Source organism: Leucoraja erinacea, chromosome 37 (assembly GCF_028641065.1).
Source record: "Leucoraja erinacea ecotype New England chromosome 37, Leri_hhj_1, whole genome shotgun sequence".
Classification (NCBI taxonomy): Eukaryota; Metazoa; Chordata; class Chondrichthyes; order Rajiformes; family Rajidae; genus Leucoraja; species Leucoraja erinaceus.
In genome coordinates this window covers 8,115,361-8,139,324 of record NC_073413.1, presented here as the reverse complement: position 1 = coordinate 8,139,324, position 23,964 = coordinate 8,115,361, and the positions used below count along the sequence as shown (strand labels likewise).

General features: G+C 44.0%; 1 protein-coding gene across 3 annotated transcripts in view; it reads right to left on the bottom strand.

Moving 5' to 3' along the window:
- The window catches only part of LOC129713896 (AP-2 complex subunit alpha-2), a 66,464-nt gene extending 42,649 nt beyond the window's left edge, over positions 1-23,815 (bottom strand). For 2 of the 3 annotated variants that reach the window (XM_055663264.1, XM_055663265.1), the window contains exons 1-6: positions 23,604-23,815; positions 13,675-13,743; positions 6,952-7,094; positions 4,873-5,066; positions 2,728-2,857; positions 778-879 (exon numbers count right to left, since the gene is read on the bottom strand). In XM_055663264.1, coding sequence (XP_055519239.1) covers positions 778-879; positions 2,728-2,857; positions 4,873-5,066; positions 6,952-7,094; positions 13,675-13,743; positions 23,604-23,670 — 705 coding nt within the window. In that variant the 5' untranslated portion in view covers positions 23,671-23,815. The remainder of the gene's footprint in view (positions 1-777; positions 880-2,727; positions 2,858-4,872; positions 5,067-6,951; positions 7,095-13,674; positions 13,744-23,603) is intronic. The other variant, XM_055663266.1, reaches the window with a different exon arrangement.
- Between the last annotated feature and the right edge of the window lie 149 nt (positions 23,816-23,964).

Genomic DNA, 23,964 nt, shown 5'->3' with positions numbered 1-23,964 from the left:
ATTTTAGATCCCAATTTTCCAAGTAAATGCACATTTATTTTATTACCAAAACGCAATACCTCACTTGTGTTCAATTTATTTGCCAGTTAGAGGCCCAGTTGACATTGTTGTTGCCTTGTAATTAATGACTGTCCTGAAAGATGACCAATCAATCCAAATTGTATGTTTGTAAGTTTGAAGAAGGGTCTCGACCCGAAACGTCGCCCATTTCCTTCGCTCCATAGATGCTGCCTTACCCGCTGAGTTTCTCCAGCATTTTTGTCTACGCCAAACTGTACAATGTTTTCCAGTTTTATGACTGAGCACATTAGACGAAATGTGTAGGAAGGAACTGCAGATAGACAGAAAAAGCTGGAGTAACTTAGCGGGACAGGCAGCATTTCTGGAGAGAAGGAATGGATGACATTTCAGGTCGAGACCCTTCTTCAGACACAATAGACAGCAGCTTCATCAATGGGGTCCTCTGAAGTCTCAAGTCAATGGCTATTTTTAAGGCAGAGATAGATTCTTGATTGGTACAGGTGTCGTGGGGTTATGGCGAGAAGGCAGGAGAATGGGGTTGAGAAGGGAAGATAGATCAGCCATGATCGAATGGCGAAGTAGACTTGATGGGCTGAATGGCATAATTCTGCTCCTATCACTCCTGAAGGTTAGCAGTCAGTGCAGTAAACATGGTTTCCACAAAAACACAGCAAAAAGATCAGCTAAGAGACATCAATTTTCACAAAAGCAAGGGAGGCTTGAACGTGAAGACTCCATGATTCCAGGATGACTTACCCGACTAAGTCTGGAGACGGCCAAGGAGACGCACGTCTTGAATTCATCAGGGTTCTTCTTGCTCAGACAGGTGATAAGACTGGTAGCAGCTGTTACTACACCCTGCAATGAACAGACACACCTGTGAAACAGGTTTAACACATGTAGATGCTCCAGCCCTTAACTCCCTGAGAGTGACAACACAAGCAGGTAGAGTGGTAGAGAAGGATTACGGTATGTTTGCTTTTATTTGTTGACGCATAGTCAGGAAGTCACAAGCAGCTTTAAGGGGCTTTGCTTAGACCCCATCTGGAGCACTGCTTACAGTTCTGGTTGCCTCACTACAGGAAGGATGTAGAGGCTTCGGAAAGGGTGCTGAGGAGGAGGCTTAGAACCTCACTAGAACCTTAGAGGCCTCACTACAGGAAGGATGTAGAGGCTTTGGAAAGGGTGCTGAGGAGGAGGCTTAGAATGGAGACGAGGAAACACTTTTTCTCACAGAGAGTGGTGAGTCTGTGGAATTCTCTGCCTCAGAGGGCGGTGGAGGCAGGTTCTCTGGATGCTTTCAAGAGAAAGTTAGATAGGGCTCTTAAAAAATAGCAGAGACAGGGGATATGGGGAGAAGGCAGGAAAGAGGTACTGATTGGGGATGATCAGCCATGATCACATTGAATGGCGATGCTGGCTCGAAGGGCCAAATGGCCTACTCCTGCACTTATTGTCTATCAGAATGATGTGTGCTGCCCCCTTCATGTGCCTGGCCTTCAACTTCCTGAAGTCATCAATGGCCAGAAATATTACATAAAGACAGCAGCTGTAACATCGGAACAGAGGCTAGGATCCTGCAGCAAATGGCCTACCTCGTGCCATCCCAAAGCCCTCTTGCCACCCCACACCCATTCCACCATCTCCATGGAACGTCAAGAGAATTATGGAATTCTCTCTCTATACGCCTGGAAGTGTATAGCCGCAACAGCATGCAAGAACCAAGAAACAATCGAACTTCACAAGCACCACAGTAAGTATTCATTCACTTCCCCACTGGTACGCTGTAGCTGCAGTGTGCACCGCCCACAACTGCAGTTGCTCGCCTTTGCTACTTCAACAGTACATCCACAACATCACCACTCGTAAGTACCCCTCCAAGTCACATACATTCCGACTTGGAAATATTTCACCGTTCCCAAGTTCAAATCCTGGAACATTGTACTCTGCAGCATTGTGGGGGCTGCAGTAGTTCAAGGTGGCGACTCCAGCAACGAGTCCTACCCTCAACAACAAAGGCTACATCCTCAAAGATCAACAAAGGCCAAGGCTATCCTGCACCAAGCTACCCACTTCCTAATGGGCCTGTCCCACTTAGGCGACTCTTTAGGCGATTGCCAGGGACTAGTTTTAATGGAATTTACCTACGACACCTGGCTACAACACCTATGACAGCAAAAATTGTCGCCACCGTCGCCGAAGATTTTTCAACCTACGACATTTTGCAAAAAATGTCGCCACCGTCGCCCTCAAATCATTTGCGAGGCACATCCAGATATTGGAAATTTTGCGGATTAGTCCAACTCGCGCTCCAAAAATATCAATTTAAACTTCTATGGGACAGGCCATTGAAAAATGCCGCCCTCATGGAGATCCGATGGGAATGAGGACTCGAGGTCGTGATCCCACTGAATATTGAAACAGAGGGGGGGGTTCTTCAGACTCCTTCAAGCGAGAGAATGGGACCCCATGATCTTCCCTTTGATGAGAGTTGGGACAGTTTCTGGAGAAGGACCACCGGTGGGGCCCGTTTGGCACCTCAACATGCAACTTGCAAGTGCAGACCCGCTGGGGGTTCCCCCCAACGCACAGTGCACACGCACACGACCCACCTCCCACACACACAGGGGTGGGGACAATGGAAGAATAATTTACTATATTCATCGATTCATACAAAAAAATAAAAGCAGAGAGAACATTGTTTACCAGATGTTGGTCATTCAGTAGATGCACGACTCGGGATGTCCACTCTCCCATGGGCACCAAATCTGGGGAGGTCTTGTAGAGACGCAACAGACACAGAGCGGCACTCTGCTTCACACTATCCATTGTATCACTGGCAACACAAAGTCAACAGATTCAAGGTCAGAAATTAATCCTGCTGTTGAAAGTAAATCAAAAACAAACAAAGATGCCATAAATACTAAATTACTAAATCAGAAATGCTGGAAACATTCAACATGTCAGTGGATCGTGAAACAGTGAGGTTTCAGGTCTTTGCCAAAACTGGAAGAGAGGAGATGAAAAGATAGTTAAGATGCAGCGAAGGTGGCAGAGGGATCGATAGGACTAAGTGAATATATGTGATAGGACACACAAGGGTTACCATAGGCACAAGTTGGACAGACCATCTAATTAAGTGGGTTATAGGAGTTGTTAGAGGGGTAATATTGCAGGCAAAGATGTGTGACGGACAGGCACATTGACGCATTAAATGCTAATTCTTGTTCTCTTTGTACACATGATACCAGATCTGCTGAGTTTCTTTCCAGCATTTTCTGTTTTAACTGCTTTGGAACATCCTAGTTAACCTTTGCACACAAGAAAAATAATGCAATAAATCGGATGTTATTTTTAAACGCAATATTTAGTTATATGAAATATGATTTTCACAGTAGGCACAAAACACACTTATATGGATACTCAAAGGTAGACAAAAATGCTGGAGAAACTCAGCGGGTGAGGCAGCATTTATGGAGCGAAGGAATAGGTGACGTTTCAGGTCGAGACCCTTCTTCAGACTCTCGACCCAAAACGTCACCTATTTTCCTTTGCTCCCTAGATGCTGCCTCACCCGCTGAGTTTCTCCAGCATTTTTGTCTACCTTCGATTTTTCCAGCATCTGCAGTTCTTTCTCATATGGATACTTGAGGTCACATCAACATCTCAGTAGTTCGCACCCCATTCTTAACCAAATCTCTTATTTACGCACACTAAAATATGGACCCCAACAAATACCTGGCAACATTACGAAATGCTGGAGTAACTCAGCGGGACAGGTAGCATCTCTGGATAGAAGAAATGGGTGACATTTCGGGTAGAGACGCTTCTTCAGAGTGAGAGTCAGGGGAGAGGGAGACAGAGATAAGGAAGGATAAGGTGTGAAAACAAGACAACAAAGGGGATGGTGCTTCAAGGAACGTGTAAGATACATAATTGTTAGCTAGGAGAAGGTGACAACGAAGCATACAGAGATAAAATGTAATCGGAGGACAGTCAGACAGGTGGGAGAACTGGGAAGAGGGAGGGATGGAGAGAGGGAAAGCAAGGGTTACTTGAAGTTAGAGAAATCAATATTCATACTGCAGGGGTGCAAGCTGCCCAAGCGAAATATGAGGTGCTGTTCCTCCAATTTGCGCTGTGCATCACTACTGACAATGGAGGAGGCCCAGGACAGAAAGATCAGTGTGGGAAAGGGAGGGGGAGTTGAAGTGTTTAGCAACTGGGAGATCATGTCTCTCCTTTTTAATGAGTTACAGCTTTGTCATGGACTCTTGGCACCCTATAGCCAGGCCAGCTAACATGCTGAGTATATTTATATATATATATTTATTTTTCCGTTTAGCCCAATATTATCGAAGTACCCCAGAACCCCCCCACCTTTCCCAAATAACAAGTGGGTGGACAGTGGGGCTGTTAAGTGAGATGTTCGCACTCGTCAGGTTAGGAACTATTGCTCAATGTTGTCTCATCAAACACTTCCACGACTGGTACAGATTTGGTTAGATAATTAAACAATTCATCCACTTCCTCATTTCTGAAGAACAGGTCTTAGTATCAATGTTCAAGTTTGCGTTTATAGTCACTTAAGGTAAGGTTCTGTGAAATTTGAGCTATATGTTCTAATAGCATATAACTATTTCTTCACAGCAGAAATTACTCAACCTTTTTGGTGAAAATGTTTATTAGGAGTAAATGGAGAATTGTTTAAATCTGCTGCTTATGACCAGAAAAAAAGGTTGAAGTACTCAATTCCATTATCTATAGCGCCACAGCAATCATTTTACAGATAATGTATTTCGTTACAAACAAAAATATCAATTGCAGACTGCAGTTGAAGGACTTACATACCCAGCCACCAGGATTTTGGGAATCTCAGAAGCAAATGCCTCTGCCATTTCCCTGCTGCCAACATTTGCAATGCAGTGCAGAGCGAGGCACATGAAGATAGGGTTGCGGCTGGCCAGGTCGTTCTTGATGGCATTGTTAATCAGACGGATCAGCTCACTGTTTGAGTTCACCAGTACAGAGATGAAAAGGTAACCCTGAGAAGACAAAACACACGTCCAAGCTGGAGTCACAAAGAACTGCCACAGTACAAATGATGACCATTGGAGTCGTGGAAGATTCATGCTTGACATGACTAAACACAAGTTGAAAACCTGGAGGAAATTGTAAATGAACTACAAAGGTCTTATTACATAACACAATTTGGATACTCTGACGCTCGAGTTGATACAGGGAAGAATCACAAACTGCTCTCTAATGTCCAAGCTTTGACAAAGCTAGGGCGGCATAGTGGCAGAGCCTTACAGCGCCAGAGACAAGCGTCCGATCCCGACTATGGATGCTGTCTATGCGGAGTATGTACCTTCTCCCCGTGCCTGCCCGAGTTTGGGGTGCTCCGGTTTCATCCCACACCCCAAAGACACACAGGTTTGGAGGCTAATTGGCTTGGTAACATTTCAAATGTCCCTAGTGTGTGTGTGTAGGATAGTGTTAATGTGCGGGGATCGTTGGTTGTCGCAGACCCGGTGGGCCGAAGGGCCTGTTTCCGCACTGTATCTCTAAACTAAATATTGAATTACCAGGAATGAATTGTTGACATCTTTGGATTTGCAACACACATTTTCCAAAAGAGATAAGAGCACAAAAAAAAAGTAAATCTGGAGTATTCATTTAGATCAAATCATGGTACGGGAGGGTTAATGCCAACAGAATCAAATAGTTCATGATAAATAATCATTGATGTACAAGAGAAACCTCTGTGGCCCATGTACCATGTTCAGTACAATTGCAATCACGTACACCAAAGTACATCCCATCAAAAACCTACACGGCTGAATATCAGAAATGTACGCACACATCAATAAATGAGTTGATTTGACTTGTGAATGTATACGCTCAAGAAAAGTTTAAGAAAGCAGCTTTCTCTGCTGTCATGGCCAATATTTCTCTCTCAAACTACAGCACTTAAATAGTTTTAAGAATAAGGGGTAAGCCATTTAGAACGGAGACGAGGAAACACTTTTTCCACACAGAGAGTTGTGAGTCTGTGGAATTCTCTGCCTCAGAGGGCGGCGGAGGCCAGTTCTCTAGATACTTTCAAGAGAGAGCTAGATAGGACTCTTAAAGATAGCAGAGTCAGGGGATATGGGGGGAGAAGGCAGGAACGGTGTACTGATTGGGGATGATCAGCTCGAAGGGCCGAATGGCCTACTCCTGCACCTATTGTCTATTGACTGATGTTTAAGAAGGAGCTGCAGATGCTGGAAAATCGAAGGTAGATAAAAATGCTGGAGAAACTCAGCGGGTGCAGCAGCATCTATGGAGCGAAGGAAATAGGCAACGTCTCGGGTCGAGACCCTTCTTCAGTCTGAAGAAGGGTCTCGACCCAAAATGTCGTCTGTTTCCTTCGCTCCATAGATGCTGCCTCACCTGCTGAGTTTCTCCAGCATTTTTGTCTACCTTAATTGATACTGATGATCATTTCATTACTGTGTGTAGGACTTCACTGTGCTCAAACTGGTGACAACCTCTCCTTGCACACAGCAGCGAGCACACACGTGCTTTGTGATACATAGGAAAGTATTTAAAGAAATGGTCTGTCTTGAGCAAGTCTGTGTGCAGCTTAAATATAGAATCAGTTTGGCTATGTTATCCTCGTTAGTTGAAGGATTTGTGACCCCCTTGTTTTGCGTTGAAACATCGAGTACAACCAGATTTCATAAAGATAAATTCCTAAACAAAAATCTTGTTCAACAGAGTCACGAGCTTTTCCCGATCTCGGAACAGTAAAGCTGAATGAGGAACTAACTTGGTGACTGTTGTTTACCAGACCCGTTTCCTTTCAATCTAACTTTCTCTGCGTTTAACAATCACAGCAGTGGCCCTCCCAACAGTTCTAACCGAGCACAAATAAATACTCACAATCTGCTTCTCTGTGTACTTATTGGAGCTGAGCAGATTGACTGCCTCCATGTGGCCAAAGTCGATGTCATGGCCAAGCAGGAAGATGAAGAGAAGCTTGCAGACGTATTTCTTCTTGCTGTAACCATCCAGCGCCTTGTCTCCTATACCAGAAAAAAAGAGATTCTCAGAAGTGTACATGATACCTAATGCACCCACAGCACCATACCCCACCTCAGGAAGAAGTGGATGGGGGAGGTTAATTACCCCAAATTCATAATCCTGATCACTCTGCAGTGGAAATTATGTAGACATCAAGGCAAGTCAAGTTTATTCGTCACATACACATACGAGATGTGCAGTGAAATGAAAAGTGGCAATGCTCGCGGACTTTGTGCAAAAAACAAACAAACTACAAACAGAATGGAACAGAATCACATATTCTTTTACAGATTAAATATTGTGGGCGGAAGGAAAAATGGAAAAAAAAACCCAGCAATTTAAAAAAACCAGTAGAATAGTACTGTAAAGTTAGTCCCTGATGAGATAGGAGTTTACAGTCCTAATGGCCTCTGGGAAGACTAAGAGCAGACACAGAGTGGCCTGGCCTGCTGAGGAACTCAGCAGGCCAGGCATCATCTCAGGTGGTGATGTTTTAGGTCAGGACCCTTCTTCAGACTGGTTGTTGGGGGGGGGGGGGGGGGGGGGGGGGGGGGGGTTGGGTGGAGGGTGCAGAAAGAAAGCTGAAAAAGAGGGGCAGATCAAAGCCCGACAAGTGACAGATGGACATATCAAGAGGTTTTTGATAGGCAGGTGGTTGGACAGAGATGAAAAACAGAAAGGTGTGAGATATGAATGAGATGAGTTATGAATTGTAAAGCCAGGAGGAGGAATATAAGGGGATGAGGGGAGGGGGGGGGTCAGGAGGGGAGGAATGAGCATGCGTCCGAGTGGGACATAGAGGGGGGGGGGGGGGGGGGGGGGAAAGAAGAGAAGGCGTTTGGTTAGTTTCCCCTAAGAATTCAAATGCTCACACCGTTGAGTTGAAAACTACCCGTGCAGAATACAAGGTGCTGCTCCTCCAGTTTGCATGTGGCCGTGCTCTGGCAATGGAGGCGGCCCAGGGCAGAAAGGTGAGTATGGGAATGGCAAGAGGAGTTAAAATGGTTAGCAACCAGGAAGTCCATTAAACCATGGCCTAACGAAAAGAATTTGGCTCTTCTGTAATACATTTTTATTGAATAAAAAGAGAGGAGTTGAGGGATTAAGAAGGAACTGCAGATGCTGGAAAATCAAAGGTAGACAAAAGTGCTGGAGAAACTCAGCGGGTGCAGCAGCATCAATGGAGCAAAGGAAATAGACAACGTTTCGGGCCGAAATCCTGAAGAAGGGTTTCGGCCCGAAACGTTGCCTATTTCCTTCGCTCCATAGATGCTGCTGCACCCGCTGAGTTTCTCCAGCACTTTTGTCTACCGAGGAGTCAAGGGATATGGGGAGAAGGCAGGAACAGGGTACTGATTGTGAATGATCAGCCATGATCACATTGAATGGCGGTGCTGGCTCGAGGGGCTGAATGACCTACTCCTGCACCTCTTGCCCATTTGCCACATTGGTTCTAGGATGTGAAAATGGTCAATTAGGCAAGTATTGAGAGGTTTATACAGCATCCATAAAACTGTACAAACATTCTCAGTCCCATTGATGATAAGTGGAGAGGAGTTTATTTGGATTTGTGGACTTCCCCCCTTCACATGTCACCTAAATCCCACTCATGTTCTCCAAAGCCTGGTACAGATCAGGCCACAGGCACACGGTTGACCTTTTCCCCAACAGAGAGAGAACATTTCAGAGAATAGCTGACTCATGACTGCGACAGGAAGCCAGGATGTGCTGAGGGAAGTTGCTGTTTTCTTTCAGTTCCACGAGTTGGCTGCATTTATCCTTAGGTGGACAGGGTAAAGAATAACATAGGAAACCAGAAAAAAAGCGCTGACCCACTGTGTGTGTGTGTGTGTGTGGAGGAGGGAGTCAGCCCCACACAAACTGGTTCACCGCACCGGTTCTGCAGCCGCTCAGATTACAGTGAGCACCATTACTAAACCAACTCAGTTCTCCAATTTTAACATGTTAAATAATTTCCCAATCCAAGTTCCTGCTAAGCCCAGGACCTGCGTAACACTGAAAACTGGCCCCCTTTCAGAACAAAATGGGCATGGAAATCAAAACCAAAACCAAAATATTCTGGTTGACAGATTTCTAGGTACTGAATCTTGACTGAAGACAGAATACAACTTTGTAATTCTCCACTGACAGTTATTCCATTACGGAAATAAAACGACATGCCGGAAATAACTGCAGATGCCGGTAAAATCGAAGGTAGACACAAAATGCTGGAGAAACTCAGCAGGTGAGGCAGCAGCTATGGAGGGAAGGAATTTCTCCACCATGTCTTGAAAGTGGCGTCACAGGTAGATAGGGTGGTCAAAAAGTCTTTCAGCACACTGGCCTTCATCAGTCAGAGTATTGAGTATGGAAGTCGGGAGGTTATGTTGCAGTTACACAAGACGTTGGTGAGGCCACATTTGAAGCATTAAGTTAATTGTAATTGTAATTGTAAATCTTTATTGTCATTTCCTGAGTATTCGCATACTCAGAGGAAACAAAAAAACGTTTCTCAACCAGTGTCCATTCAGTTTTCGTTACAAAATAAATAGCAATTAAAATTAAAATACAGTTCAGGTTTGGTCACCAAGTTACAGGAAAGATGTTGTCAAGCTGGAAAGGGTGAAGAGATTTATGAGGATGTTGCCAGGACTCGAGGGCCTTGGCTATGGGGAGAGGTTGAGCAGACTAGGTGTTTATTCCTTGGAGCGTAGACGGATGTGGGACGATCTTATAGAGGTGCACAAAATCATGTGAGGAATATATCGGGTGGATGCACAGAGTCTCTTGCCCTGAATAGGGGAATCGAGGACCAGAGGACATAGCTTTAAGATGAAAGAGTGCAAGAAAGAACTGCAGATGCTGGTTAAAATTAACGGTAGACACAAAATGCTGGAGTAACTCAGCGGGTGAGGCAGCATCTCAGGAGAGAAGGAATGGGCATTGCCCATTCTCTGGATATTATCAAGAGAGAGCTAGATAGATCTCTTAAAGATAGAGTGAAGGGATATGGGGAGAAAGCAGGAACAGGGTACTGATTGTGGATGATCAGGCATGATCACATTGAATGGCGGTGCTGGCTCAAAGGGCCGAATGGCCTACTCCTGCACCTATTGTCTAAAGTTCACCATCATGAACTGCTCTATTATCCTCCTCCCAAAATTCTTCCCATCAAGCTGCAGTCAACCTACTGACTGGGTGCACCAGTTCATTAGATTTGGAGGAACTACTATGTGAAGCAAATGTTGAAAAGCAATAGAATGTCTGTTTTTACAGTATTTGATCGAGACTAGCGAATGCAAAGCAAATTTATCAGCTTCAACTAATGTCCATCAGTCTGAAGAAGGGTTTCGACCTGAAACGTTGCCCATTTCCTTCGCTCCATAGATGCTGCCTCACCCGCTGAGTTTCCCCAGCATTTTTGTCTACCTTAAAAAACATCACTGTCACAGATGCTGCCTGGCCTGTTGTGTGCTTCGGGCATTTTTATCTTTTTGATTTCAGCATTTTTTAAAATTTCAGCAAGAGAAACAGAGGGTTCAGACTACACTTGAAGCGGACAATTTTAAATCTGATCTGCAGAAACGTTTGTGTCAGGAACAAGTGATGAATCCAACAAACCGTTCCCCGGAGAAACTGTGGAATTTCCATTCAAATGCAAATCAGATGCTTGATCTCACAAAACAAGATTCTAAAATTCGGAATGCCAGTAATTTGAGACAGGAAGCGTGTTGAGTACAACTCGGATTGGGATGAATAGATGACGCTGGGTCCGTGGTTCCCAAAGCTCTTCACCTCCAGAGATTTCCACTCACATCACTGGCAGACAAATTAACAGATTGATCGATGCCATCACTTAACTCCATTATTACTGTATCATTAGACCAGTGGTTCCCAACGTGGGGCGTACGCCCCACAGGGGGGCAATTTGATTTTTAAGGGGGGGGGGGGCAATTGAGCGCAACTGAGGATGTCTGGGTCCAAATTTTCGATTTTTATTTTTTTGGATTTTCCATCAGGTAAACATATGTAGTTTATGTTTCAGATGTTATTTTGAGTAAATATTTTTTTTTGGGTGAAAAAGGCCTTTATTTTAAATGATAAGAATTATATATCACCACATGGGGGGGCATCAGGATTTTAGAGGTGATTAGGTGGGGCATGGCCAAAAAAAGGTTGGGAACCACTGCATTAGACTATTCGGGCGGCACAGTGGTGCAGAGGTAGTGCTGCTGCCTTACAGCACCAGAGACCTGGGTCCGATCCTGGCACAGATGCTGGTGCTTGTCGGTACAGAGTTTGTATGTTCTCCCCGTGACCTGCGTGGATTTTCTCCGGGATCTTTAGTTTCACACTCAAAAGACGTACAGGTTTGTTAGTTAATTGGCGGTGTAAATGTAAAATTGTCCCTAGTGCGAGTAGGGTAGTGTTAATGTGCGGGGATAGCTGGTAGGTACAGACTGGGCAGGCCGAAGGGCCTGTTTCCGCGCTGTATCTCTAAATTAAATTAAACTAGGACGGGGAAGGTGAAGCAAGTGAACCTTGGTTTATTTTTGTTTTGTTGCAATGTTGAATTGGAAGCAAGCTAGAGTTCCAGGTAAGGCACTGGATTTTTAATTTTTTTTTTTAAATAGGATTTTGTTATCAGTTTGTGACATTTGCAACAATAATAATTGCAAATTAATCATTATGCTTGCAGATTTTAGGGAGGGGGCTCTGGATAGTCTGATGCATGTTAACATTTAAAAAAAATCCATTAGATGTCTTAGTTGGCATGAACATGGATAAATCTGTTGAGATATATCCCTATTCATTCCTTCCACAGACGCTACCTGACCCGCTGAGTTGCTCCAGCACTTTCTGGTTTGCCCTAGACTACTAGGGAAGGCAAACATAGGAGATCGCTAAAGGTCTGATAAAAAAAATTTAACACTTTTGCTGGCCGCAGCCAAGGTTACAGATGACGGAGAAAGTGGTAGCTTTGTTCAAGAAGGGTGGCAGGTATAACCGAAGATAGACATAAAAAGCTGGAGTAACTCAACGGGACAGGCAGCATCTCTGGAAAGAAGGAATGGGTGATGTTTTGGGTCCCACAGGTTTAAGATGAGGATCAAGAGAGGGGATACGAGGATGGTTGCAAATTGGAAAGCAATTCTTGAAAACGTGGTGGGGGTAGGTACTTGGACATTAGAAAAATGGGCACTCGCGTCAACAAAGCAAAAGACATGGAATGGACCAAATCCTGATAAATGGGATTAATAGAGATGGCTACTGGATGGTCAGCATGGACACGATGGGTCGAAGGACCTGTTTAAGAGCTGTATAACTATGGATTACACCAACAGCTGCTGGTGAACCGGAGTACAAGAACTCTGCCCAAAGATAACACGGTTAATGGGTTATGCTGAAGCTATTCACTATTTAATCCTTCACAATTCCCTTCTCCCGCTACTGGCTGCAAAAGTAGGTACAAAATAATTTACTGCTCTATACCTATCACCTCTGAACCAAACATCAGTGAACATCACGCACAATAATTAGTAAAGCTCCAGTGGAAGAAAGAATGAAGCTTCAAACACACGCACATGCACTCGTTAAATATTTTGGTTAATTTAAAGTCTTTAGCTAATGTTAAACTACAGGCACCTCACGTTTTACACGAACGAGTTTTTTAAATAACAGGCTTGTTTAATTAATACCAAAACATAACTGACATGCTGTATTTTTGACACACTCAAGTTTATGCCCGCTTAAATGTATGCGCTTAATTTATACATTTTTGAATTATGCGCTGCTTTTCAGGAAGGTAAGCATTGAAAATGTCCAGCATTGAAATAGGTTGTTCACATCAGCACTTCTGCATCACCAGCCTCCTCCCACTCCTTATCAACAAACTCTTCTGTTCCTTTCACCATAACGTGTTTATCTAGCTTCCCCTTAAATGTATTTGGCTCAACAATTGCTGTGGTAACGAGTTCCACTTGAGGAAATAAGCACAGCCGCACATTATTCGTTTTTTTCTAAATTTGCGAGCTTGTTTCTCAAGTTCTGAACGTACTGTTCTTCCCATTAATTTCCAAAGCAGTGACAATGTCTGTGGCGATCTCCACACTACATCCCTCAATCAAGACTTCCATCTGAGTGCGTTAGTTTATCCACAAGCCATCAGGAGGTTAATAAAGCCAAGTTCACTGTGATTAGGGAGGATGGGGGTGGATATTTAAAGATTAGCAAATAGCCTCCACCTCGTGGTTTATTCAATGGTATGATTGCAAATGCTGTGTGGGCCAAGGAAGGGTATAATTTCCCCAAACTTGCTGGCTTGCAGCTTTTGCAACCGATTTTACACCCATCCACTCTCAAGGTCAACACCAAGGCCATGTACGTGGGGAAAAAAACCCCTCCAGGAACCTCCCCCCAAAAAAATCATACATCTCTTCATATTCTGCCAATGCTGCCTCTGCAGGCAATTAAATTGGGGAATCCTTGACTGGTCTGTGGTCAGTGACTAAAATCCATTCTATATCCACCATCTTGATTGCACTCTTAAGGAGCTTCCTATCAACAAATGGACGTACGTACCTTTGAACTTCGATCGGATGTTTGCCAGCTCTTTGTTTATGCGTTTAATTTCAGCTTCTTTGCTTTTGCCTGGAAAAGAAAACGGAAACTAGCAAACCATATACCTGTACTTGGAGCAGTGCGGAGATATAATGTGATCAAAATCACGAGCTTCGATAGAAAGAGTGCATGAGATTCTACTAGTAAGAGGATCACTAATTAGCTAAAGTGGATTTAAATTTAATGAACATAAATCAAAATTTTTTTTTTAATGTAACGATTTGCAACAAACAAAAATGTACAAGCAGAACAGCGAAAGCAAATTTAACAGCTACAAAAAGGAATTGGATAACATTAAATAAATAAATGACGGGCAACTGGAACTAAATTTGATCGCTCTTCAGAGAACCTTCTGCATTTGGATTCCAGAGAGAAATTATTTCAGTCAACATAATTTTCTTTCAAATATGAAGACCATGAAAACACCCTCTAAACCAGTGGTTCTTAACCTGGGGGTCGTGACTATGGGGGTAGTTTGGGGCTTTGCCGGGGGTCATGAAGGGGACACAAATACCATATCAATTTGTTGAGCCCATGTTTAGGAACCTAACAAAGGTACATACCACGCACAGTGTTTTGTTCACGTATGCGCGTTCTGGTGCCAAAAAGGTTAAGAACCACTGCTCTAAACTGTAGAAAGACGTGACAGAGACACCGTTTCAAAACTTGGTTAGGAAATCAATTGGATATTTTAGATATTTTTTTAAATATTGGATCAGGCATACGGGAATCTGGACAGACAGGTGAGGACATGGAAGGAGGGGAGTAAGGTTCTACTTGTTCTTTTAACTCCGATAACTTCAACTTGCATTTGGCTAATATTTTCAATATGGTGAAGATAAACCAGGTGTTTCACATGAACAGGATCAAACAAAATTTGACCAGAACATAAAGAGTATTAAGACTGATGACCAGTAATAGATTTAAGCAGCCTTTTAAAACGATGGAGAGTAGAATTTGGGTTGGAGGGGGTTAGAAAGGCAGAGGGCAGAGGGAAACAAAGGTGTGGCACCAATGGTGGACCAAATAACAGATATGCAAGATGCCGGCATTAGCTAGATCTCCAAGGGCTAGAGGGCAGACAAAGTCTAATGAATCAGGGACATCCTGAGCCAACGAGAACTGAAGTGCTCCATATTCTGCTTCAAATCACATATAATATGCAGATGGGCAAATAAGAGGCTGAATGTACAGACAAAATGTTCTACATGTTTATCCAAGTGTTATCCATCTAATGGCATCACAATAGGGAATGGAGAACCTAAAATGGGTTTAGCATCGATAATAAATTAGTATGCACATAGTTTACGTTGGTTGACGGAATTGCGAAATATTTTTCTAGAGTGTGGCAAGGGCAATTTTTTAAAAATTGTGATGATTCCTTCGAATTCAGTTAAATACTTAAAATACATGAGTAATCAAATATATTTTTGTGAAATGCCAGGCTCAGCACTAGATAGCAGTGATGGGAGGAAAAATCCCAGGAAATTATAATTAGCACTGTTTGGATTTTGAAGCTCAGCCTTAGACTACATACTGCAGTCTAATGTCTGGCTCCCTCAGATAGAAAGCAAAGTCCAATGTGCCTCTGCAGTACTGAAGGATTGCTGCATTGTTCAAGATATTATCTCTTAGACAAGATGTCTAAGTTACGTCTTTTGGCGGCTTCTTCTGAAAAGAAGCTATCTGTAAAGCAAGTTGGAGTTTTATAAATTCTAAGAAGATAGGAGGTAAGGAATTATCTAGGTCTCAACTTTTGATGTGAGCAAGCATTAGGTCAGGTCGGGGGGGGGAGTTTCCCCCGTCAAGGGTACCATGTAATCCCGTGCTACCTGCTCCATGGTCGGATAGTCGGCGATTAAACCGTCACCCCCACCTGGTTTGCCAGGTGAGGAGGGGGCTGCGGACCCCCAGCAGGACCAAAAACAAGACCTGTCAAAGGGCGGATGAGCTCCTAGCGAGCCAAAGGCCATCCACACCTCAGTAGAAGTTGCGACCACTGTCATACATAGTATTGTAAGACACCGTGCCCGTTGATGTTTTCAATGATGATGATGAAGCATTACTGACAATTTCAAGACTACAGAGATGCAGGGAGAAGGAAATCTGCATATCAGTGTAGGAAGAATGAGATGGAAGATCTCACATCTAAAAATTACTGCTGGCAGAGACAGTAAGTAGTTTCTTCTCCCATAAGAGGGAGAGAGAGGATGCAAACAGTAGTTTTTATGTTGGAAAAACCTTTTTGAAATCTTTCTGAAATATTGCCAGTAATATTGATTCCCCGCTGGCAAAGTTTCAAAAAATTCCTGTGCCCCAGACATAATCCTTTGATACCACTTTTGAGCAGAAATTCTGTGCCTTTTATCTAGTCATCCCAACATGCAGATACCCACCCGCCAGGAAGCGAGTGGGTAAGATCAGCTCCGACTCCTCTCACCCTGGCCACACACTCTTTGAATCGCTTCCCTCTGGAGGGCGACTCCGGACTGTCAAAGCTGCCACGGCCAGATATAAAAACAGCTTTTTTTCCCCCACAAGTAGTAGCTCGACTCGATAACCAAAAATATGTCGCCTCCCTTTACTCTGGTATTTTATTTAATGCACATGTTTAATCAATAATTTTTTATTATTATTGTTTAATGTTTTATGTGTCATTCCTAACTATCACTGTATGTCATGTTGTCACTTGCGGGCGGAGCACCAAGGCAAATTCCTTGTACGTGAATACTTGGCCAATAAACTTATTCATTAATTCATCACAAAAGGTTTAAGTGCAGTGGATTTCTTTCAAGCAAGCAGTACTTTCTTTCGGTTGCAGAAATTAGTTAAGTTACAGGCAAAGGTCCATGCTCGTCTCCCAATTATGATGTAGGAACTTTCAGTATCTAAGTGCTGCAATATATGGATCAAAGTCTGATATTCCACAGAGCAGTACAAAATGACTTCTTCAATACCACACATTTATGAGCTAAACTCTCAGTTTAAAACATCTGGAAATACAGCCTTTTAAAATATTATTATGTGTATTTAAATAAGATTGAGAGGCATTTATACTACATTGTCAATAATTCCAGCTTTCCCAAAAGCCTGCTTTGTAAAAGCAGCGTGCGGTGGGGATTAGGGGAAAGGTCCCCAGCCAGAATTCTCATCTGCGATGATATCATTACGCACAAGTGACACAAAAATATTTTAACAAAACACTTCCAGCTGTATTAAAGTAGTGAACCGAGTCTCTCATGTCAGAGGCCCAGGTTAAGTTCCCAATGCTGAATTAGGCAGTAGGAAGTGTTAAAACAGGCCTTCAGACTCCCGGGGTGAAGAAATAAAATGTTACCCACAGTGGGAAGTGATGACCTGGTAGATAACACATCTGTGGATGTTGGGTGGCAACAGAGTTTCAGCAACTAATTCTGCCAACACTGTTGACCTGCACTCGACCATGAAATGAGGCTCTCGAGAGCTGCATTAGAACTATACCACTGTGACCCAGTACTTCCAGGGAAGGAAAAAAAAAAATTGGGGAGAGGGCAAGAAAACTATTAACCTTATTTTCTCAAGAAAGCTTTTTTTTTATTTTATTTTTTTTTATAAAGCAATTCGATCCAGAAGAATCCACACCATGCACCAAATCCCAGCAATAACTCACCCCAGACTTTCACATCAACCATTTTAATCAGAATTCATATCTCTTCATTCAGTAAGCATCAGGAAATGGAGCAGGCCTTTCAGCCTCTTTGCTAGCATGTAGGGCATCATATCCATCTCGAGAAAGGTGGACAGCATTGATCAAACACCCAAAGATAAATCCCACACAGATGACCCTGCAAGGCGACACTGTCATTCCTCGGAGTAACACACTCTCCACCATTCTCTCAAACAGCAGCAGCATCAGAATCTAACAGCTTTTCGTCTTGATGTAACCAGATCTAAAAATTCTAGTCTTACTGTGTCAACCTATGCTACTACAAGCATTTACTTTGCTAATGTGAACTAAACATACTGCATACTTCATGGTTATAGCGTGGCATATTATCCTCCACAGAGGAAAAAAATCACCTACAATCCAACCAACAATGTTCTCTGCTTTCCAAATTGTCCAATTTAATTATTAGATTCCACATTCTGGTTTATTATTTTAAGATAGGTAATTTAATCCCTTACACCCTGGATCAATTACCCACTGACCTCTATCCACACTGAACATAACACTACTGAAGATCCACATTCTTATACAAGTGGTATTTTAATCAGCATCTCAAAATCTCAGCTTCAATCGCAAATTCTTCCCTCTTATACACCTCAAACTATAACGTTCCTCACACTTTCCCCCCCCCCCCAAAGCTCTGCAGAGTCTAAAGAAAAAAATGCCAGTTTGGCACAAAGTGAAGACCACCTACACCTCAAGCAACAGGCTTTTGGCAACAAGTTTTCACTAAGATAACATGTAAAACTTTCCTATTCCACATACAGCAGCAACATCCAGGGCTTTCACCTTCCCCATGATCCACTCTTCTCCTAAATTGAAGACTCCACACTATGGCTCCGCAGATGCTGCCCGACTTGCTGAGTTCCTCTAGCAGTCTGTTTCTTGCTCAGCTAGGTAGGTAGCACGTTCAACTCAGAATCAAATGGTCGAGATAAAACCCACAAAGAAACGAGCACTGATCCTAGACTGACAGCCGAGAGGGTGTGACATTAAATCAAAACTCCCTCTCACCACTCAGGTGGGAACTAAAGGCCCCCTGGCTATTATAAATTACTAACTATGATCTGGGATATAGTTATTCAACGCACCATCGATGCAGGCTCCCAGCAGAGCAAAACCGTCACAAAGGGTCCCGAGCCGAACGTCATCTATTGATATTCTCCAGAGGTGCTACCTGACCCGCTGAGATATTTCAGCACTTTGTCTCATCTGCAGCTCCTTATGTCTCCATGCCTACTCACTCTCTCATTTCCTTCAGCCTATCATCTCTCAACCGTCAATGAAGAGGGGTTCCGACCTGAAACTTTGTCTATCGATGTTCTCCAGGGATGCTGCTTGACCCGCCGAGTTACTTCACCCTTTTGTATTTTCCGTTGGTATAAACAAGCATCTGCAGTTTCTTGTTATTAATCTCAATCCGGCAAATTGTTCTCTCTTTTTGCATCCATTGATTCCTTCACCATTTACCCCCAGTGAAAGGGTAATTTATAGTAGCCAATTAATCAACGTCTTTAGGATGTGGGTGAAAACTGGAACATGGGGGTAACCTAAATGGTCTGAGTGCAAACTCCATCCAGACTGCATGTTTGGATGCGGCTGTGAGCTGGCAGCAATAACCGCTGCACCACTGTACTGCCCATTGTGTGGACCGGCGTTTATCTTTCATCGGACATCACTAAACCAGATAACGAGATCATTATAACACTGCTGTTCGGGAGAGCTGGCTGCACAAATTGGTGACCATATTTCCAACAGTGGTACAGAGAATGTTGACAAGACTGAAACATTTTACTAATGAGAGACAGGTTGGTCTCACTTTCTTTTTAACACAGATTATCAAGGGCAAAGTGTATAAAATTATGATAGGCTTAGTTGGGGCCCACTTCTCCTAGACAAAAGGTCAATAGCTACTGGTTATAGACCTAAAGTAAATGGTAAAAGGCGTGCTTGTGTGCGCATGTGCAGGAAGAAAGGTGTTGCAAATTGTTTTAAAAAACCCACAGGAGAGAGGCTCTGAAATTCTCTGCCTGAAGAGGCTATAGAGGTATGAATTCTCTGCCTCAGAGGGCGGTGGAGGCCGGTTCTCTGGATACTTTCAAGAGAGAACTAGATAGGGCTCTTAAAGATAGCAAAGTCAGGGGATATGGAGAGAAAACAGGAATGGGGTACTGATTGAGGATGATCAGCCATGATCACATTGAATGGCAGTGCTGGCTCAAAGGGCCGAATGGTCTACTCCTGCACCTATTGTCTATGGAACCCACATTAAATTTAACAAGTATCTAGGTGAGCTCACAAGATTGCAGAAAGGTGGGAAGGGGGCTTAATCACAATAACTCCTTTTTTTAAAAACATAAAATAGTACAGCACGGGAACAGGCCCTTCTGCCCACAATGTCTGTGCCATACACATTGCCGACAAACTCATATCTGCACATGATCCATATCGCTCCATTGCACATCCATGTGTGCATCTAATAGCCTCTAAAACAGCACCGTCGTACCTGCTTCTGCAGCACCAATGTGTTCCAGGTGTCCACCACCTTCTATGTAAAAAAACATGCCCTGCACATCTCCATAACCTTAAGGTGATGCCCTCTTGTTTTTGCCATTTCTTTATGTTATTTCTGAATGAATCTGAATGGCTTCCCATGCTCCAAGTTTGTCTGATTCTATTACAAGTGACAGTACCTTCACCTGGGATGGCACAGTGGCGCAGCGGTAGAGCTGCTGCCTCACGGCGTCAAAGACCCGGGTTCAATCATGACCTCGCATGCTGTCTGTGTGGAGTTTGCATGTTCTCCCTGTGGCCATGTGAATTTTTCTCCGGGTGCTCCGGTTTCCTCCCACATTCCAAAGACATGTGGGTTTGTAGGTTAATTGCCTTCTGTAAATTGCCCCCACTGTGCCGGAGGCAAACGTGGGATGGCATGGAATTCGTGTACAGGTGATCGATGGTCAGCATGGTCTCAGTGGAGTGAAGGGCCTGTTTCCACACTGCATTTCGAAACTAAACTTCAAAAGAACGTCATTGACAGTGAAGAACTTCGATACATCCCAAAGTGAAAAATGGCATTTGTGGAAATGCAAGTAATTTTCCCCAAGACATTTTCCAAAGATCATTGACTGGTGTTGAAGGAGCTCACACGGCTGTCCGCCTGCACCCAATTGAACAACTGAACTCCCACAAGCTTAATAATAGGACCCAAAATAACTGGTCCTGCCTGACGTAACTATGAGGCTTCAACAATGGATGCTGCCTGGGATCTTTGATCTTTAATTACAGTTTTGATCAAAGATTTGCTATTCTCTTCAGAAGATAGTTTTCCATCCAATATAAATCCTGGCAGTTGCAATCGCAATTTTCAGTGTCTCGTCTGCAAACATGCTGTACTGAATTCAGAGGCTGATGTGCCGTAAATGACCAGTGTGTTACCACATTTTAAGTGGACCCTATGCAAAATGGATGCAGACACAGAAGACTAGAATTACATGCCACAGAAGTAGACTGGTTGACCAACATCACAACCTCTGGGTCATCTCAACAGACAGATTTGGTCCCAACCTGCCAGATATTTTCTGAAAAAAGACACACAGCGTTGGGAGTAACTCAGTGGGCCAGGCAACATCTCTGGAGAACCCGGATTGGTGACATTTTGGATCGGGACCCTTTTCAGACTGTTTGGGTAGTCAGTGGGTGTGAGAAGAAAGCTGGGAGAGTAGGGCAGGTCAAAGCATAGCAGGTAATGGGTGAAACCACGCAAGGGAGGGTTTTGATAGGTAGATGGTTGGACAAAGTAAAGAAATGAAAAAAGGTGCGATCAAAAGGATTAAAGAGTATAAAATGTGAAGCTAGAGGATGGAGTAAAGGTGGATGGGAGGGGAGAAATGGGTGCAAGTCTAGGTGGGCTACCAGGCATGGGGGGGGGGGGGGGGGGAGAAGAAAGTGAGTTGCGGGGGGGAGAAAGGGGACGGGGAGGAGGAGTTGTCAGCGGTTTCGCTAAAATTGCAGAATCCATTCTTCATATTGTTGGTATGATCATCTATTTTACTTCATTCAATATTGATTAATTTCACTTCTTAAAACTATTCTGAAGTCCTCAGAAATAATATTGGCATTTTTAACAGGGCAAGGAAGGAAGATCTCAATACTGGCAATGGCCCAGCAGATACTGGAATCACCTGCTATATCGATCAGAAAATCCCACTATCACTTCCCCCAATCCGTGCCAAGCTCAGGCAGATGGGCCACTGTGAGTAAGTGTAGAGCTCCTGACCCATAAAGTGACCAACAGAATGTCATAAGTGAACAGTGGGCTTCAGATGAAGCAAAGTGGAAGTAAAGGAAAAGAGAGAAACCATCAGCCAGACTTCCACTGACCACAAACTAACAATCTCCAGTAGAAGATGCAAATATACCAACATCAAGAGATCATATAACATAGATAATAATATTTGTATGCAGAATATTCACTCAAGTTGCATTCTGGTGGCCCACAGATTGCAGAAAAACCAAAAATCTGTGCAAACGTACAGGTAATGAATAAAAGCACACATAGTGGATCTGAACAAACAAACTGTAAAGGACTTTGGCTTTGCAATTCTGCTCAACAAAAACACAAAAGCCGACAGTGGGATGTCCAGATAAGACTCTAGTCCTTTTGCAGTTACTTTTGGAAATTGGGATTGTGACATAATGCTTTACGCAAATGTGGACATTGCTGTCCGTTAACCTGGAATTAGTTAGTGAAAAAAATATGAACAGTTTAATGCAAATAGACCAAAAATGATGATGTAACGCAGCAGGACAGGCAGCATCTCTGGAGAGAAGGAATTTATCTCCAGAGATATTGCCTGTCCCGCTGAGTTACTCCAGCATTTTGTGTCTATCTTCAGTGCAAACCAACATCTACAATTCCTTCCTAAACAGTTTAATGCATACGGATGGCACTGTATTCAGCAGACCATTAAAGTGGGGCAGCAAAATAAGTTGGATGCATTTCCGAAAACAGAAGAGGGACCAAACATTGTCGTGGAACTGAAGTGTGCAGTCATTAACATTTTTGAGTGGTCTCGTAGTAGAGCTGTACTTGCGACTCTGATGTTGATGGTCAAGGTTCAATATTAGCTATTGAGAAACAAGGAAATAATGCAACCGATCGTCTCCACACCAGGGCTGCAGTAATTTTCAGTGCATTAACTACAGATTTTGTGATGAATGCAATTAACAGCCCCACAACATCCTCAGCAGATTTGATCTTGCTGGATCACTGGACACTTCAATGCATTAGCCCAAGTAAGCACACACACTGTGACAAAAAGCTCAAGGAGGCTAAAAGCTTTGCTTTTGCCCTTGTTGCAAAATTCTGCCTTTGGGCATCTTATTCAATGACAGATCCTGCATTTTGAGCATCAGCACTCGCTGTTGTGTTCATTTATCTGCAACCTTGCCGGTCCTGCTCTGCGTCCCAAATAGGCTCGGGGAAGAGATACCAAGAACAAATGCAAGAATTAGATACGGTTGTCATGAGGTTTTGGGGGGGGGGGGGGGGGGGGAAGGAGAGAGAGAGAGAGAGAGCATCAGCACTCAATCTACAGCTCCATCAACGGTGTACCTGTTCCTTTTAAAATGGAGTGCTGTGCCCACACAAGGCACATGAATGCCCTGTGCCTCCAAGGGCAGAGCTAAATACGATTGCCCGCATTTATTTAGCACAGCAAAGACCCTCGGGAGAGGAGTTGGGAGGGAGCTGGATTGGTGGGGGGGGGGGGGCATGCAGCAACATCAACCTCAAATGTACCGCCCCTATCCAGCTCTCCACCCTCACACACACACACACACACTGGAAACAGTCCAAAAAAACACCCGGGAGAAGCACTAACACGACCCCGACGGGGTGTGACTGTACTCGGTGGCATCCCTGTCATTGGGGGCGACAACACTCCGCGCCATCACCCTGGAAACCATGCACCCTCCCCCCCAACCCAACCCCAACTAAAACCAACCCAACCTCGGCCACAACCGAATAAATAAAACATATATGATGGACACATTAAAATTTAACTAATTAAGAAGGCAATATTTAAAAAATAAGAGGGCAGATGAATTATACATGAGAAGAAGGGCTTGCCCACACCCACTCCCACCCCACCCCCAATAAAATCCATCTGCAGCCACTTACAGTTCCTAATGTCAGAGATAAACACCGCCAACCCCCTCATCCCGTCGCCTTTGGACACCGCCGGCATCTTCTCGGGTTACAATCTGCCGCCTCGGTCAAAGAGAATCGGGCGGAAGAGAGCGGGCGAGCGGGCTGGCCGGAGGGAGGGAGGGAGGCAGGGTGTTTTACAATGGGAGTCGCACACCAGGCCTCACTCGCTCCGCCGCCGCCTGTCACTGGGCGCCTGGATCAGCAGGCCGGAACTGGGCGGGACCTCAACCCCCCGCCACGCCCCCCTCCCCGCGCCCCATTGGACAGCAGCCGACGCCAAGCGTGGAATCCGGCCGCCTGATTTGTTCATCTCGATGCCACTCATCCCCAA